Raw genomic sequence first — 17,746 nt, 5'->3', positions numbered from 1 at the left:
AATTTCTCAACACTCAATTGTGATGGTTCAATGCTGTGAATAGATTCATGATAATGCGCTAGCTTAAAAAAACATGGACGTTCTTAACAAACATCTGTATGCTGTTTAAACTGAACAATGCCCCTTTGAAATTATTATACATTACTGTGGATCTGTACTGTAACAAATTTTCTTTTTTCAACAGTCGACAGCACACAAAGGAACTTGTCTTATCAAAATAGTTTATTTAGAGGCTTTTCTCACAAAAGCAAGACATACGTTGTCTCTAAATGTTCCCATTCCACCTCAGACTCCTCCAACAAAAAATGTGACAGAAAACATTGTTTTATCACTTAAGAGCTAAGAAAACAAAACGTTGGAATTTTTTAAAAAGCAGTACTTCACATCAATGTGGTTTATAATGATATGCTTGAAAGGTTCTGAGCTGTGAAAATGACCACTATCCTAAAACACAGTAAGGAGGCGAGGCATTGGTTAAAGAGGGAGCTGGGCCGAGTATGGATGCTTGTGAACTTGGAGATTTGTACAAAGAAACGCTCTGAGGTCCTGTGGGCTGTTGGTACCCTGTAGAGCTGAGCCAACAGTCACACCACTGCACATACAGGAAAAAGGAGAAAAAAATGCAAGAACAAGACAGTAAAAGAGATAGAAACGGCTCAGTGTTCATAGATCTATTATTCACCACACAATGAGGAAAATGCTTCCATTCTAGTGAGGGAACAAAGTGAGCAGCAGGTAAACACAGTACCCCTTTACTATCCTGTCTCTGCATTATGAAGTCTAAACATATTGCACTCCATTCCTGAGACGTCCCTTTCCTTGCCAAATGCCCAGATGACCTCTTCTATTTGTGAGGTAATATGTGGCTGAGACATTAAAAGGATTTTAACGGGAGCAAACTCGGGAACATGGAAGTGATCAATGTTCGAAAAATGAAGCAGAGCCCATCAAGCCCAAGGTGGTTTTTGTGGCAATTACTTCCTGTTCACTCACACAACAGCCTTTATAACCAAACCATACAACATTTTTACATGTCCATTGGAGATTTGAGAAAAAACAAAACAAAAAACAGTCCACCCTGTGACCCTCATGGTTGCCCAGGCAGACTTTGCATGTGGATGAACAGGTTAGGGCTGTGCTGCCATTTATTTGGCAGGAATCTTTGCTCGTTTACGAGCGATGGCATCTTCCACAGCCTTCAGCTGTTTCAGAAGCTCCTCGCGCCGGGACAGCGTGTTGCTGGGTTTGCTAGAACCTGATCCGGCACCCGATGCTGGACTCGGTGTGACCAGCTTGGCCGATGGAGCTGCTGGGCTTTTCCCAGATGATTTGGGAGGTGGAGACAGAGGACGTTTTCTAAGAAGACAGACAGAGTTAAGCGTTATAATTACCAGCCAAGTGCAGATGAGAATACATGACTAAAAACTGGAAAAGAATGTCTGAGAGCCATTCCCTGCATTCACTACTTCCACTGCTGAATCAGCCTTTGTTTAACAACACTTAAGTTAGATGACAGCACACATCATGTCTTCTGTTTTAAACGGGATGTTATGTTGATTCATCAACTATTATAAACCCATTCAGTGTTTATCTACATCTGGGTCTGTTTTAACTGTTAAACTCTTTAATCCTAGTTGTTAAAGCTAGTTATCCACTAGCTTTAGTTATAACTAGATCCCTGCAAGTTTCAATAAGTTCAATATAAAACTTTGTCAGCTTTAAAGTAATTACATACAATTCTTAATATCACATATTTAATAGGTTAAATATAGAATCAACCAACCAAAATCAGCCATCTATGAATTAATCTTTTAACATTACAATGATTCAAATACTTTTTAGTCTTTAGACTGCTAACGAAAGTAAAGAAGTTTAAGCGGTAATTTTGAGCTAAAAAAAGAAAAAGAAAACGCAAACAAAAAAACCCTCTATTTGCATATCAGTCAATGACAAGCAGAAACAATTCTCAGTTTTCAGAAACTAGAAGCAGTTTTGTGGAAGCTTTTTTTTCATTTCTGGTTAACTGTGCAGATTGAAAATAGTACCTGCTGAGCATCTAATGAACTGTTGACACTGTCCCTGAACCATTTTAAAAATCTTTTGATCAAAAGCCTTTTGGTAAATTAGACTACTGAACAATGTTGATATTGTTTATGATACTGGCCTTTCAGTTAATTAAACAATTACTACTATTCAGGTATACAAAAGTTTAACAATGCCTATAGCATAGTACAGTATTTGATGCTTATTCACCACATAGTAAAAATGATTACCTTTTGCATTTGGGACTGTTGGTCAGACAAAACAAGGAAATGGAAATGGTCCCTTTGATCTCTCGATTTTCACAAGTCTGTTCAGAGTTTCACTAAGGCAATTCCCTGGCCCCAACATAACCCTCTCTGTTATTTCTAACTCATGTGTGTCTGCTGACATGCCTCAATTTTGCTCATCAGCTACTGCAGGCTAAAATAGTTAACTAGTGTATATGACCCAGGTTAACCTTGCTGTGTTGCTGGTAAAGTAAACATTACTATCTCTTCATGTTGGAAAAAAACAAACAAACTTGCCACTGTCTCTTCTTTTTGAACTTTCCTATTTCCAAAACCAGGAAACAACCTAACGGGAACATTTATACTTGGATGTCCAAAGTGGTATGACATGAATCCATACATTAATCATAATGGAAGTCACAATGAGAGTTTCATGGTGGACAAAACAAATTGTTATTTCAATTCTCTCATTTGGCTCTGCCTCTGTGTTCAGTACAGTTCAGTACAAAACAGGATGCTTGATAACACAACGGAATTATTTCATAGAGGGGATTTTGCACAAGAGACAATGCATACTACAACACGTGCAGGGAAGGTTAACTATCTGTGGCCTGTTCCTCATTTTGGCTTATGAAGTTTGCCAGACCACATGACATGACAGACATGTGTTTGGCCTGAGTCACCATGATCACTGCTGCCTATACAGAGGCTGTACAACATAGAGAAAGGTGATTTAAGAAATTCCACAGTTCTAGCTGAATGTCCTTTGTGTTCAGTGAAGGTTTAAAAACCACAGGCCTTCAGCAACAATAAGCCACCAACCTGTCTCCCTGTGGGGGCATGGGTCGCCCTCTGGGTCGATCTATTCGAGGAGAAAGTGGGAGTCGGCCAGGTATCCTCTTATCGCGGCCTAAAAAAAACACCAGATTAAGAGATAATGAGGCAGACAGACTAAACTACATTTAAGCTGTTCATATGAAAACTGTAGGGGTGCAACGATACACAAAATTGACGGTTCAGTTCGATACTTTGGTGTCACGGCTCGATATTTTTTCGATACAAAAAATGTTCATGCTTTTTTAATTTGTCATTTATTAAAATTATAAATATATATTTTAACTCGAAAGTACAGTTTTTAAATTTAATGTTGCTGAAACAACAAAGTAATAAAAAAAAAAAAAAATCTATCTGATCGAGAAATCACTCATCTTTGGAAAAGAGAGTTTATTACAGAGAAATGGCTCTTTCCAAAATAAAAGCTACACTATATGCTTCTTCTGGGCTATATTCTCAGCAGCATATTAAACATATCAGGTCCCTATAAGGAGAATCATGTGCTAACGGCTGTCTAAATGACTCGGGTAAAGTTTGTAGCATGCATGCTTGTTGTTTTTGTCTGCTTCCACTTGTCTTTGCACTAGGATGATGTTGGAGTAAATGTGCAGTCATATTCATTTTGTTCCCACTAGTGCTGTCAGCGTTAATCTGAAATGACGTTAACGCCACAACACGGCAAATCTCCGATAACGAGCTACCGCGGATCACCCCGTGCGTGGGGCTGGACGGCGTCAACACGTTAATGAGCTAACTGCGCTAACGCAGTAGTTCCCACCAATGTAATTGAGCATTGCGTGGCACATCCGACATACTGTTTTACTTTTGTCCATGACGCGCTTACCTTCAGGGTCATACGTCACATGAAAACCAAAACAGTTCCAAAGGCCAGATCTGAATGAGGGTGGGGGAGGTTCAATTTGCCATGTTGCAACGAGCTTAGCTTCTGTCTTGCTAGCTTGTTCTGCGCTCAGTGGATCTGCACTCGACAGTGCAGCCTAGGCGGAGTAGTCGAACGCAGATCCACTGAGCTCTCAACACAGACAGCATCGACAGAAGAAAAGTTGATAAAATAAATAAAACATTTTGTGTTGTTCGATACATATGCGTACCGAACCAAAAGCACTGTATCGAACGGTTCAATATCAATACGAGTATCGTTGCACCCCTAGAAAACAGGGGCAATTTTCTGGAGCTAATAATGACTGGGCATTCGGGGGGATGTGCAACGATGTGTCTTGTCCTGACTGTTAGATGGTGAACCAGCCCGGCATTCCCAAAGCACCTTCATGCCCATTACTTCTAATGGAGGTCCCTTTTGAGTGTATGGACCTCATTGGGCCATTTCACCAGAGCGCACGAATCATGGACTTTAAAATCTTATTCGGTTGCTCCACCAACCCGTCAGTCTGAGGGTGATAGACGCTGGTCCAAAGAGATTTAATGCCCAATAATTCGTATTGTTCTTTTAGTGTGAGAGACATGAACAGTGTGCCCTGGTCAGTCAGTATCTCGGGGAGATGACCTGAAAACTGCGCTTGCACTACACTCTTTAAAGAAATGGTGCGCAGCGGCACTGCTTCGGGATATCACATTGCACCAGAACTAATACAACGCTAATACAAAGATTTTAAAGTCCATGATTCGTAATTTCATTCACAAAGGATGAACGCAATTGGAATCGCTGGTTAGACCCTCTGTTGTTTAAAGGTTCCCCAGTTAATGTTTGGGGTTTTAGACCAAATTGAAGAAAACTGGAAGGAATGAAATTCAGTATGTTCTGGACCTGAGAGCAAAGCTAGACACACTGAGTAGGTTTTCCTGGGAGAATTTGCTCCAGGCCCAGGAATGTTGGCAGCTCCTGTACAACAGAGGGGCTAGGCTCAGGCAAATTTCCCTGGGAGACAAAGTGCTTCTATTTAGTCAGTCATGTTTCTCACCTTTGTCTGGAGACATAGCCATTCTTTTGTTGAGGGGGGAACCTGGCCTGTCTTTGTCTCCAGGCAGGTACCGCTTCCTGTTGCCTTTGTCTCCCTGCTGCTGAAATTGAACAATTAAAACATTCAGGAAAAATTACAGAAAAGCAAGAAATGGGTCCATACTGGAATGGAAATCAAGCTCAAGTAAAGAGTCAAGTTGTCTATTGTTTCATGCAAAAATGCAAATAAACTTGCTGAGATGACACTTGCTGGGAGCATAGATACTCTCTATCAGATACAAGAGGAGTGACTGAAGTTGATCAAATTTTTAGGTTAGTTCCTTATTAAGATTAAAATTTGTTTAAAATATTTTCATTAATTTATTCTAATTTCAGGATTTAAACTACAGGCCCAAAAGTGCCACTAAATACATTACGGTTGGAGAAAAATCTGTGTGTTCAAAATGTCAATTTTTGGGTAAATGTGGAGCTCTTCAGTGTGCAGGCTGCAGATCTTTGGCTTTTAAAGAGTTGTTTCAATTCTTCTGATGAGTTTCAGCCAGGATTTAATTCATCATAGCACAGAAACAGCGCTAGTGAAGGTTACTAATCTTATGGCCTCTGACAGTGGACCGTTCTGTGTTTGGTTTTACAGTAACACCTGACACCACTGAACATTTTACTTTGGAGACTATAACAGACAGTGAATTAATTCAATATTTTTTTTTTGCGTATTTGTTAGAAACATTTTTTTAAAATTTTCCTTGAACTGCATACTGTGAAGATGAACGTACTTTCTTCTGTTTGGTTACAATTGGCAATGAGGTGCGTTCAGTGTGTCTCTGCTAGTTTGAGTTTCCATGTAAAACGTGATAAAACAGGAATTTATGTATGTACACTCGTATTTGCTGCGTTAATCTTGGTAACAATGGGTTTTTTTTTTAAACCATGTCTCACGTGATGGTGTAAATCATTTTATTTTCACTGAGTATGTGACACAGGCTAAAAGAACATGATTGTTTTATGCTTAGGAAACTGTTGAGATTTCTAAATACAGTTGCTTTCATTTTATTTGTCCTCACAATAACAATGCTGAGTGATCCTGTTGGTGAGCTTGGAATAACTGATCTGTAAACAAAGAACTTCTCCTTGTGGTAACTAATGGCAGTAACAGAGACTATAATACACCATTTGGTTTAATGGTAATGCATTCCACTAGCTTGAATCATCATTTCCTTATACATTTTAATTAAAAACATTGTATACATTCCATTTATGATGGAGATGACACCCAGTTATGTTTATCAAGCCAGATGCCACACTGATAAAGGTTATAGTTGGGCCTGGATCAGGCGACCCTAAACCATCTATTAGTTATGCTGCAAAAGGTTTGTGTTGTTGGTGAATTTCCATGATTCACGGAGTCATAATGTCTATTGTGTTGATGCTAGTATGGATTGTCAGAGTGTGTCAATAGAGGCCAATTTTCACTTGTATAGATGTCAGAAAGTACATTTTATTTAAGGACTTATTATTTTGAACATTAAAGGTTCACAAAAAGCCATTAGAAACAAAAAAGGTGGTTTTCTGATTTAGATAACCAGACTCCTTTAAATGTAAGAAAGCAGAATATTAACCTTGTTAAGGAGGGTGAGCTTGATGTCTCTGTGGGAACTTGAACTGCCATAGTTTCCAGGGGGGCCCATGGTGCCAGGTGGAGGATGTACTGGGTGCCCCCCCCTGTTACCAGGCCCTGCTCTGGGCAAGGGATTTCCTTCTCTGGGTGGGGGACCAGACTGGTCAATCTTTCTTCGATCTTCTCTGAAGGGTTCATCCTTTTTCGATGGTCTTTCTTTAATGATGAAAAAAGAAATGTGAGAATGTCATGTGTGCAGACCCAACGTCTGATTGAAATACATGAGGACTTACACGTAAGCTTCCAGTTTATCAAACCCCACTGAGCAGTCCTTCCCTTTAAATCTAACCTCTCTTCTGCCTCTCCTGCAATGTCTTTCTTATCTTTCTTCATCTCTGAGTGGTTAGTGGAAGTTAGCTCTCTTTCTTTTCTCTCTCTGTGAAATATAGCAGCTAGACCTTTAGCTAGCAGTACACTGTGTGACAAACTGCACACAAACAGTTTGTGTGTTTGCTGATGTTTGTTGAGCTAATTGCTGCTCTTCAGTAGCACTAGCTAGATGCTGAAGTACCACAACCGCAATTTACGGTTGAGCTGTCTCTATTATCTGAGGTGGCAGACGTCTTAATATCTGTCAGACAATGCTCAGGATTTTCCTACAACCTGTTGTGGCTAGTGCTATATCCTCTATGCCAGGGGTTGGCAACCTTGGGCATGCGTGCCACAGCTGGCATGCAAAGGGTTAACTGATGGCATGACCAAAGCTGGACTGGCCATCAGGCATACCGGGCATTTACCCGGTGGGCCCATCGTGATTTTTCGTTTTTACGGGCCGATGTTCTTTGTTTTTTTTGTAACGTACAAACAATGAAAGATAACTCAGTTGTTTGGTGGTGGCTATGGTGGAGCTTTCACAGAGGACAGCAGGTGGATGAGGGAAAGGGGAGGCAGGAAGAGAGCCCTGAGGCAGCTGCCGGTCCGAGTATCAGGTGAACTGAACTTCAGGTAAGAAGTTATGACCTGCAGTCTATCTGAGTCAGATATAAACCAAGTTTAGGTGTAGTTTATTTTCGTTATGCTGACTTTTTACAGTCAGTTACAATAACTCGTACTGCGGACTAGCTAGCATGACGGAGTTTCTGTACAGCTGGGTGGGTGCTATGATGTTACTGATATTGAACTTTATTTTATTCACAATTAGAGTTGCCAACCTTCCTGTAAAAAACGGAATCATCCCGTATTCAGAGGAAATATTACGCGTTTCGTATTGAGGTGAGAAGGAACAGTTTGTCCCGTACTTCAGCTAGAATAAAAAAAGACACAAAGCATCTGCATCTTTCTGCATCTTTACGCTGCACAGCTGCCTCTTCTTCTCTCATTCTCTCCCCTCCCTCTCCTGTTGCTACTTCAATCATGACACTGATCAGTGATCAGCTGATCGGCTTTTCTCTCTTGTTTGTTTATCGCCCACTTTACGCCAGAAAGAGGAAACCAGCGGATGTCGCGCTAAACAACAGCAGCACGTTTAAGCTTGATCAGCTGTTGTTAGAATTTATTTAACATTAACTTCTAGTATCAGCTGAGGTTTGCTGGAGCCACAGCTGTAAAAGCTGCTGGTCATGATATCGGTTTGGATATCTGGTGAGAGGGAAACATGAAGATGAAACCAGGAGATGTCCTTACTGAATCATCAGAGCTGAACAGGTGACATGAATGAGTTGAAGGGAATTTATGAACTGTTTCTGAGAGACAAATAACACCAGGATCCTTTTTTACGTAGCTGACAGCTGGTAACTGTGCAGGGGCGGGTCTAGCAAAGTTTTGCCAGGGGGGCCAGGTAGGGCATTAACAGGGAGAGGGGGGCACAAAGAAATACTTTTCTTTCTTATTCTCATTTAAGATATCTAGCTTTTAATAAATGATGATCAGAATCTTACAACCAAAGTTTTTGTGATGATGATGTAAAATGTATAGAAATCATACATATACCAGCAAGACTGTACATCACTGTCACAACAGCATCTGTTTTCATTCAAAGGCTTTATGGCTTTTCCTATAATACCTGGTGGGCCGGTCTCTAGTCAAAATGCCCGGGCTGATTTTTTGTCTCAGTCCAGCCCTGGGCATGACACACAGTGAATTAATCTGAGAGGGTGCATTAAAAAAAATAAATGGCGGTGCACATCGCAAATTAGCTCGCATAGACACATTAGTTGTGCTGCTTCTTAATGATGGTATCTTAGCTAACAACCCCAACTACCAGATTCAACTTGTTATTGGCTAAGAATAACTTAGTCTACTGGTGAGAGGGATGTTGCTAGCTGGCAGTTTTTTCAAGCGATGTTGAAATTTCCACATTCCGACACTTCAAATGCTTCAGGAGCTTTCCACTCAGCGCAGCATCAGCACCACGGAAATACACGGATACATCCGAAGACTTGAGACAGAATTCACAATGCGTTTTCGGGACTTTCAGGTGTATGGACCAATGTTTTCTTTTCTGATCAAACCAGAAAGCTTTAATGAGCAGCTGGATTTGACTCGCATTAACTGGCTGGACACAGAGGACATCGAAATGCAGCTGATTGAACTGAAAAGCTCGACTCTGTGGGGGGTCAAGGTTTGCAGAACTACGAACACAGCTGGAATCCACAGCTGTGCGTGTACATGGAGCTGCATTTTCACCTGCTGGACATCACTACCTGACAAGTTTAACTGTCTTCAGAACATTGCAGAGGCCCTATTGACAGTATTTGGCTCTACATATCTGTGTGAGCAGATTTTCTCTCACATGACGCGTGTCCTCAGGTAGCCATCTGAATGGTGGACACTCAGTGACCTATTTCTCTGAGTGGGAGACCAGAGATCACATTAACATGTGTGTCTGTGTATGCCATATTGGCTCAGTTTATTTTTCTTATCATTGTCTGTGAAGGTTCTCAGTCATCCAGGTCATCGTAGTCAAAGGAGCTTGCAAAGAAAAGCATCTGGACTTCTTCAGAAGTCCAGACGCTTTTCTTTGCAAGCTCCTTTGACTTTTCTTATCATTATTGTGAGGAGACCATAAATCGCATTTGCACTTTCTGTTGTATTTGCTGTTATGGAGTTCTTGTTATGGATAAAAAGTGTCTTTTTTGTGTTTCAAAATAGCTGATAACTATTCGATGATAGCTGCCAACATCTGCAAACAAATACATTTGTATAAAGTTGTTCTATATAGTGTGTAACTGTTAATATAGAGCATTATTAAATTTATTACTAATGCAATCATATGGCATATTGACTTCTGAGGAAATTGTAGATGGCACTCATCATCAGAAAGGTTGCCGACCCCTGCTCTATGCTGTTGCAATGCTGGGGAAGCAGGTTGAGGGGTCACAGATGCCAACAGACTCATTAAACTGATCCACAAGGCCAGTAGCATTGTGCGGATGGAGCTAGGGTTTCACAAGATGATGTCATAGAGGTGGATGTTGTACAAGATAAGGACAATGCTAGACAAAGAGACTAAGATGACCTAAATGTGCATCACAGCGTCATAGGAAATAATTTCTGCCTGTAGAAATACACGCCCATAATAGGTGAGTGTACTTCCTTTTTACCTTGACTGTATATTCAACTAAATCTTTTGTCTCTTTTCAACCATAGTGTTTGTTCTGGCCTCATCTCTCTGTGCTCTCCTTCTTTCCCTCACCCCCCAACTGGTTTCAGCAAATGGCTGCCCCTCCCTGAGCTTGTGTTCTGCTTGGGGATTGTGTCACTGGGGTTTTTCTGCCATTACAGGTCTTTGCATCAGACTGTTGTGAGGAATTCATTAATTCCAGTTGTATTTAGTAGTAAACCTTTTTTTAACGTTAAGACCAACTGTTTGATTTCAGATTTAATTTGTAGCTGTTAGATTAAATAAAATTATACTTAACAAACTTTGCTTAAAATTAGACGTATGAATATGGGCTACGTAAAAGTGAGAAAGGTCAAACTTTGGGAAGAAATTGGGGGTTGAAAAGAATCAATCTGTTATTTCCAGCAGAACTACATTTATGTTTGCATGACAGGCTGTTGGGTCCTGTGTTCCAGCTGAATGGGTGTTAGGTGGCTTGTACTAACCCCTATTCTTGTCTCTTCCATGTGGGGACCGATCGCGTGGAGGCCCTCGCTCCTTGCGAGGGTGATTTGGTGTGGGTGAGCGTGAGCTGGCAGAGGATACTGGGCTGGCCAGGTCGGCATACATGTCATCTGAGTCTGCACTGCGTACAGAGCTGCTGCTGGATGACGCTGATGACACAGACGACACGCTGCTCACACTAAGTGATCTGCAACAAGAATTGACAGGTTGCCCCGTGAATACACAAAACACCATACCCAAACACAAAATACAAAGCTTGAACAACAACTGTCATACCTGGATTTTCTGTAGGATTTTCCAAGAGAGGCAGATAATGAAAGCAAGAGAAGAGAAAATATAAATTACTGAAATATAAATGACTGATATTAGGCTGCATTGTGAGTAAATACAGATCAATAAGGGCCAAGGCAACAGATAAATAAGATATGATAGTAATAATAGTACTCAACTCTTAACTGGCAAAATGCAGTACTCGGGACAATGACTGTGTGAATAAGTACCTGGATTTCCTGGATCCAGAGTGTGATCTTGAGAGGGTGTTGGATGAGGATCTAGATCTGGAGCTGGAACCAGTATAACTGCTACCACTTTCACTAATACTCCCACTCATAGTTCTCCTGCAGCACATACAGAGACAGAGCTAAGAATGCAAAAAGGTTTTGTTTTTTTCTAAATAAACGAAAACCAGAGTAAGACATGGGAATTTATTCAGTAGCTTTCACACAAGCAGATCATCACCAAAAAAAGAAACCTGAAGGAAAGTACATGCTAGTACATCTAATTTATTATTGACAAATGTTCTCTTGTTAATGTTCATTCTGGGAGACTTATCAAGTCACCACCCTCATTATCATCAAATAAATCATTGCTTATTGATGTATTTTTCTAACTAACATGCTGGATAATCATATTGGTGATTTTGCAAATGATGTCAGTGTAGCTGCTGTCAATTAAAGCTCCCAAAATTAAGACCAAAAGTAATTTTTCAATGAGATTTTAAGGATTTCTGTGAGCAAGTTTTAACATTTTTGTGCGCAGAGTTAGGATGGAATCGCACAATGTACAGTGCGAGCTGAAATGATCAGAACTGATTATAATGCAGAAGTTTGAGCCCATTTTAAAGGAAAATAGCTTTTAGTGTGACTGTTTTTAATGTTGCTAATAAGGGTTATAGAAAAGTTTAGCAGACTAACCCTCTAGAACAGGGATGTCAAACTCATTTTACATCATGGGCCACTTACAGCTCAGTTTGATCTCAACTGGGCTGGACCAGTGAAAACTTTTATGAAGAAGTTGAACTACACATTTAATCCCTGAGATATCTAATATAAGAAAAAGTGCAATTTCAACAGTACATCTCAGTTTTTCAACATGATAAAGAAATGCTGTTTTTTAAGATAAATTAAAGAAATCTGCCAGTGACTCTTTGGACTTAGATTGTAATAAATAAATGTGTAAAATTCCAGTGAAGGCTCTGGTAGTTTATTCTTGTAATGATAAAACAAAGGTTCTGTTAATTCACATAGAATTTCCTTGTGTTAATATTATTATTACTTTAAAACAAACAAAAATGTATGAATGACCATTAACAAGGTCTTTATCAGTAGGAAAAGCTGTAAAACCTGTGAAAATACAATTAAAAGTCAAAAATGATGCTTTCACATCTGGAGTCAAGGTTATAATTGGCCATTTTTGACATTTATATTTCACCTTTAAAAACTGTTGCCTCGCCTTGTTTGCTGTCACTCTTTTCAGCACAACCTCACAGCTGACTTTTTAGGGGTTTTTTTTTTTTTCATTTTGACATACTGTTTTAACACAATGGACATAACATCAACAAAAATGTATCAGTTGGAACATGAGTTCTTTCTGAGCTAAATAGGTGGACAATTATCTTGCTACTATCTCCCTACTAAAAGTCAACACTGGACAATGTTTGGCTCTTAAACAGCAAATCTTATTCCTCTGCATCATTTTTTCCCTCGTCAAATAAAACCAAAATGCTGTAAAATGCAGTGCAAGTAGGGCTGCAGTTATTGATTAAGTTTTGTGAGCGTATTCTACTGATTATTCCATTGGTTAACTGGATAAGAAATACTTCCTAAATAATAGTAATAACAACAAATAGTATTCATATAAATAATATATTCAATATTATTTAATATTCGATAATGAGCAATAATAGATATTCACCAGAGAAAAGTCACAGGTCTTTCAAAATGAACTGGTCATTGCTTTGTATTTTAGAAATTGAGTGAGCATTTTAGAAATTAAAAGATTTTAAAGACAAAGGCAAAAAAAAAAGAAAAAGAAAAGCGCACATGCAATTTAAACTAACGCATTAAAAAAATTGCCTATGCTCTGTCTTTAATTGGAGGTAAAAAGAGTTTTGACAGTATCACATCTCCTGGATGAGGTGGATTTGGTGTATGCTTGGCACCACTTTACTTGTGTGGGTAAGGAGGTGACCACATGCCACATGACCGGAGAGCAGCAGCCAAGTCCTTCCCATACAGTAGGATACAATATGAGCCCACCTTTAGCTTTTCTGTTCCATAAATACACTACTTAAAGTGTAGTCACTTACAAGTGATACAAGCAAAAATGAAGTGGTGGAGTCATAGCAAATGCTGTATGGTACAGTCTGTACAAGACGTCTTTGTGACAATTTTGGTAATTAGATTCTGGTAATGCCTTTTTAGTTCTGTACTGAGAACCAGTTAGTGAATATCTGTGAGTATAGCCCCTTTTCCATTAGTACCTATTCAGATTGACTCGCCACAGTTTTCGGGGGTTTCCATTAGGTTATAGTACCAGGTTCTAAAATGGTGCGTGCTTGGCAGGGTTTCAAAGCGATCCAAGAAAGTAAAACGTGACGTCGTCCTCCAATGTAGAGCACCCCTTGCTACACTCCACAGCATACACCATGTTGATTACTTTATGTTTGGGAATTTTGTCCTTAGAATGAAGCGGTTTTTGTCTGAGGGAGTGGCTGGGTCTAAAGTACACTGGGACGTCGTGCTTGGAGAGGATTTTCCCGAGTTTCACTGATTAACCTGTTACATATGAGGGATGACAATGTTATTCTGTTTGTCATTCTGTTTCTCCCATTTGCCAATTTGATGAAAGCACAAGTGGGATAACCACATTTTTTTAAAGATCTTTCTTCACATCTCTGTGTTCCTTTTCTTTCCCTTCTGCATTAGAGCAAATGTTTTCTGCCTGGTGTTGGAGGGTCCTGATTACTCCCTGTTTGTGATCCAGCAGGTGGTGGGAGTCAAAGAGTGGGCACTATTCTGTGTGGGGGGGCTTTGTGTAAACTTCAATGTTGAGGCTTCCAATCTCCTCAATGTGCACAGCACAGTCCAGAAATGTCAAACTATTATCCTTTGTATCTTCCCTGGTGAACTTTATATTTCTATCCAATGAGTTGATGTGAGCAGTGAGGGTTTCTGCTTCTTGGGTTTTGATTATGACCCAGGTGTCATCCATGTGTCTGTACCGGTGACTAGCCTTATTCTGTACACGTACATTTTACTCAGCCAACTTGATAGTCAAGCTTGCTAGCCTTAGCCAATACCTTAGAACGACACTAAATATAAAACGAAAAAGGTAAATAATAAAAATAAAAGATAATATAATTCAGAACCCCTGAAACTAATCTTTTATATACAGTTTAATCTAAATTTCAACATCTAGGTGACCAGTCACGCCCATCTATACTCTTTTTAATACTGCAAGTTTAAGTTTAAACCATCGTGTTGAAGAGGCAGACCAAAAATTACACCCTTAGTTACATCATATATATATCGGTTCATCAGAGTGAAGTTAAAGGAAGGGAAGTAAACATAATAACAAGCACCTGAACTCGTTTTCCTGGATTGTTTCCACATGTAACTCAATCAGCCCACAAACTTGCACCCACCCACTCACACACACACGAAAACAGCCTTGCACACACAGACTGTTCTTCCCTGCCCTTTTACTCTTCTTCCGCTTTGGCTGATGTTGCTCTCTCACACACTCTCATAAACAAACACAAACATAAGCGTACAAAAGAGAGGTTTTTCCTCAAACTATGTACCCACTCACTCGCCCACGTGTGAGCTCTATGGTCTTCCCCCAAAGTGGAATACATCTGCATTATCACTTACATTACAAAAATATGCAAATAAGAACACAGTTCTCCTTACTGCAAATGAAACTTTTAAACAACGCCTTTCACTGTTTGTGCACTTCCTTGAAAACGTGAGCAAAATAAACATGGTGGGCCAACATGCTGCCATCCACCTACACACACATGGAGAACATCCAAAATGTTTTATGCTCACTTGAGAATTTGGCAGGAGCCACACATTTAAGTAAGTAACAGAATGACAAATCTAAGTACCATAAGAGTTCTGGAAGGGCCTGAGGATTAATAACTAAGACTAAGAACTAAGAGTTCTTTTTTGTTGAACTGTTGCAGTCAGACTTCACTTAACATACAATTTCTTCTTCTTTTGACTGACATCTTTAGGGGCTGTCACAGTACATCATCTGCCTCTGTCTCTCTCTTTATTCTGTGTGAAATAAAGAATAATATGGGCTACTCTTGTTTATGTTTGTGCTTTTGCTGGTCATTTTCTTTTGCATCCCCCCAAAAAAGAAAAAAAAGAGTAAAACAACAGACTTCAGAAAAAAAAAAAGAAATACCTGGAACAGAGTATTAGCTCTTTGGTTTTTGTTTTTTCTTTGCCTTTCTTCCTTGTCATAGTGAACTCTGTCACATTTTTTCCTGTTCAAGCCAACTTTTCATCTAATCATCATTTAACCTAACACAACTGAGACTGCTCTGTTAGCTTCATGAAGGACATATTATGTGTGTCACAACTGAACCATCCTTTCCCAATTCCCATCTCTGCATGTTGAAGAAGCTAAGTAATCAAATACCAATGCGGGAACATAAATCCTGGAATAGACCACATTCTTCACCACCATGGTGTTCATCTCTAGCGTAGAATTCCAAATATGTAGAGAATTAATCCTGAACAGGTCCTAAAGTTGTAGCTCAGGCTACACTTTACTGTGATACTTTTTAATGTCTTCGTGACTGATGGTTTTCTGCTTTAGTCATCTTTCAATATGCAATTTGTCATTTCAATTTTTTAGTTCCTAATCACCTAAATCTGGAGAAACACCATAAAGAAAAGTATAGCAACACATATTCCAAGCTGGCTCCCTTTGAGCCTGAGATCTGTGGACTCAGTGGTCGCTTTTTAAAAAAACAGCTAAAAACTCATCTTTTTAAACTTGCTTTTGGTTGATTTTTATTTTTAGGTTTTAGCTTCTGTGAAGCACTTTGTGATTTTTATCTTGAAAGGTGCTTATAAATTTATAAGTTTTACTTACTTTTACTTACTGTGTTTAAATTTTAACATCAACAGATTAATGCAGTCCTCTTATTTTATGCTGATTCATTGACATTGCATTGCCTCATAAAGGTCTTGTATCTAGTTAAATGCCAAACCAAATTAGGTGTGCAGACAACTTTTCCTGATTCTTGAAATAGCTTAAATTCCTTTTTCAATGTCATCTCTTTTATTTATTTATTCATTCTAAATAAGAAGCAAAATCCACAACAGGCCCTCCATGGGTTTGTATCCAGGAACCTCTTGCTACAAAACAACACTAGTAACTTCTCCTAAAGCCAATAATCTTGTAATAGATCATGTCAAATGTATAAGTGTATAACCATTTTTGTGAATTTCTGTGTCCTGTAAACAAAACAAGCTTTAAGATGAGATGCTTACCTTCGAGGAGGATGCTGCTGTCGCTCCTTCCGCCTGCCTTCCCTCAAGTTGACAGGTTTTCCAGGTTCCCTTGGTGGCAGGGGTTTGACTGCTCCACCAGCTCCTGCACCTCCAGCATCTCGTGGATTGTTAGGAGGCTTTCCTCCATCTGGCAAGGGTTTGGATGGTCTGGACTGCAGTCCGGAAGGCATAGAAGGGCTGGAAGCTTTTTTCATGGGAGGCCTGTCCCTGCGAGGAGGGGGCATGGCATCCTGCTTCAGTGGTATGCTAGGGAAGGAAAAGGGATCTTATAGGTATACAGACAGTAATGGCAGGCATGTGATAGTAGCTAGTAGTGGTGCAACGGATGAAAAATCTCACGGTTCGGATTGGATTACAGTTTTAAGTCACGGATCGGATCAATTTTGGATCAGCAAAAATAGAAAAAAAGACAAAAATTCGACTTGCCATTTATTTATTTAAGTATTTTTTGCCTATTAAATAACATTCAACTGAAGACTCATTCCACGCACTTATATAAAAACAAATTAAGGTGCAATATGGACATTATGGACCATGCAGGGCAGCCTCTGCATCCTCTGCACACGGCCATAAAGTCTGTTCAGGGAGAGGCTGCTTCTCCCAAAGTCAAGAACCAGCAGACTTAAAAAGTCCTTTGTCCCACAGGCCATCAAAATGTTTAACTCCTCGCTGGAGGGGAGAGGGAGGGGAAACGGGGACAAAGGAGGGGGGGGGAAAGTAGCTGTAGTGCCTTTTCACTGTGCAATAGTTTTTGTTAATATCCAACGGTGTAATAGACTCACAATACTTGAAATGTGCCGTTCCCTTGTATTCTTATTCCTATTTATTCTATTTATCCCTTTTGTGTTCTCTGTATTTATATATGTGTATATATGGTATATTTCTGCTCACATTCTGCAACTTCTGTCGGTGCTGTGCTACTGGAAACTGACATATGTCTGTGAAGGTTCTCAGTCATCCAGGTCATCGTAGTCAAAGGAGCTTGCAAAGAAAAGCGTCTGGACTTCTTTAAGTTACTTGAAGACGTTTCACCTCTCATCCGAGAAGCTTCTTCAGTTCTAAGGTCAAATGGTGGAGAGTCCCAGATATAAACCTAGTGGGAGTATCCCCCCACAGAGGGACAAAAGGACCCCCTGATGATCCTCTAAT

At 39.7% G+C, this 17,746-nt stretch overlaps 1 protein-coding gene across 1 annotated transcript in view; it reads right to left on the bottom strand.

Annotated features, from left to right (window-relative positions):
* Positions 1-204: 204 nt before the first annotated feature.
* zc3h18 (zinc finger CCCH-type containing 18) overlaps positions 205-17,746 on the bottom strand; it is a 58,385-nt gene continuing 40,843 nt past the window's right edge. Inside the window, exons 13-20 of the mRNA XM_084934387.1 lie at positions 16,577-16,843; positions 11,285-11,401; positions 11,061-11,069; positions 10,766-10,971; positions 6,660-6,874; positions 5,045-5,144; positions 3,093-3,180; positions 205-1,356 (exon numbers count right to left, since the gene is read on the bottom strand). Of these exons, the coding sequence (XP_084790513.1) occupies positions 1,146-1,356; positions 3,093-3,180; positions 5,045-5,144; positions 6,660-6,874; positions 10,766-10,971; positions 11,061-11,069; positions 11,285-11,401; positions 16,577-16,843 (1,213 nt within the window). The 3' untranslated portion in view covers positions 205-1,145. The remainder of the gene's footprint in view (positions 1,357-3,092; positions 3,181-5,044; positions 5,145-6,659; positions 6,875-10,765; positions 10,972-11,060; positions 11,070-11,284; positions 11,402-16,576; positions 16,844-17,746) is intronic.

This window comes from Perissodus microlepis, chromosome 7, assembly GCF_051167445.1.
Source record: "Perissodus microlepis isolate ML-2025 ecotype Zambia chromosome 7, ASM5116744v1, whole genome shotgun sequence".
Classification (NCBI taxonomy): domain Eukaryota; kingdom Metazoa; phylum Chordata; class Actinopteri; order Cichliformes; family Cichlidae; genus Perissodus; species Perissodus microlepis.
Note: the sequence above shows the minus strand (reverse complement) of the source record. Positions and strands in the feature narration are given on the sequence as shown.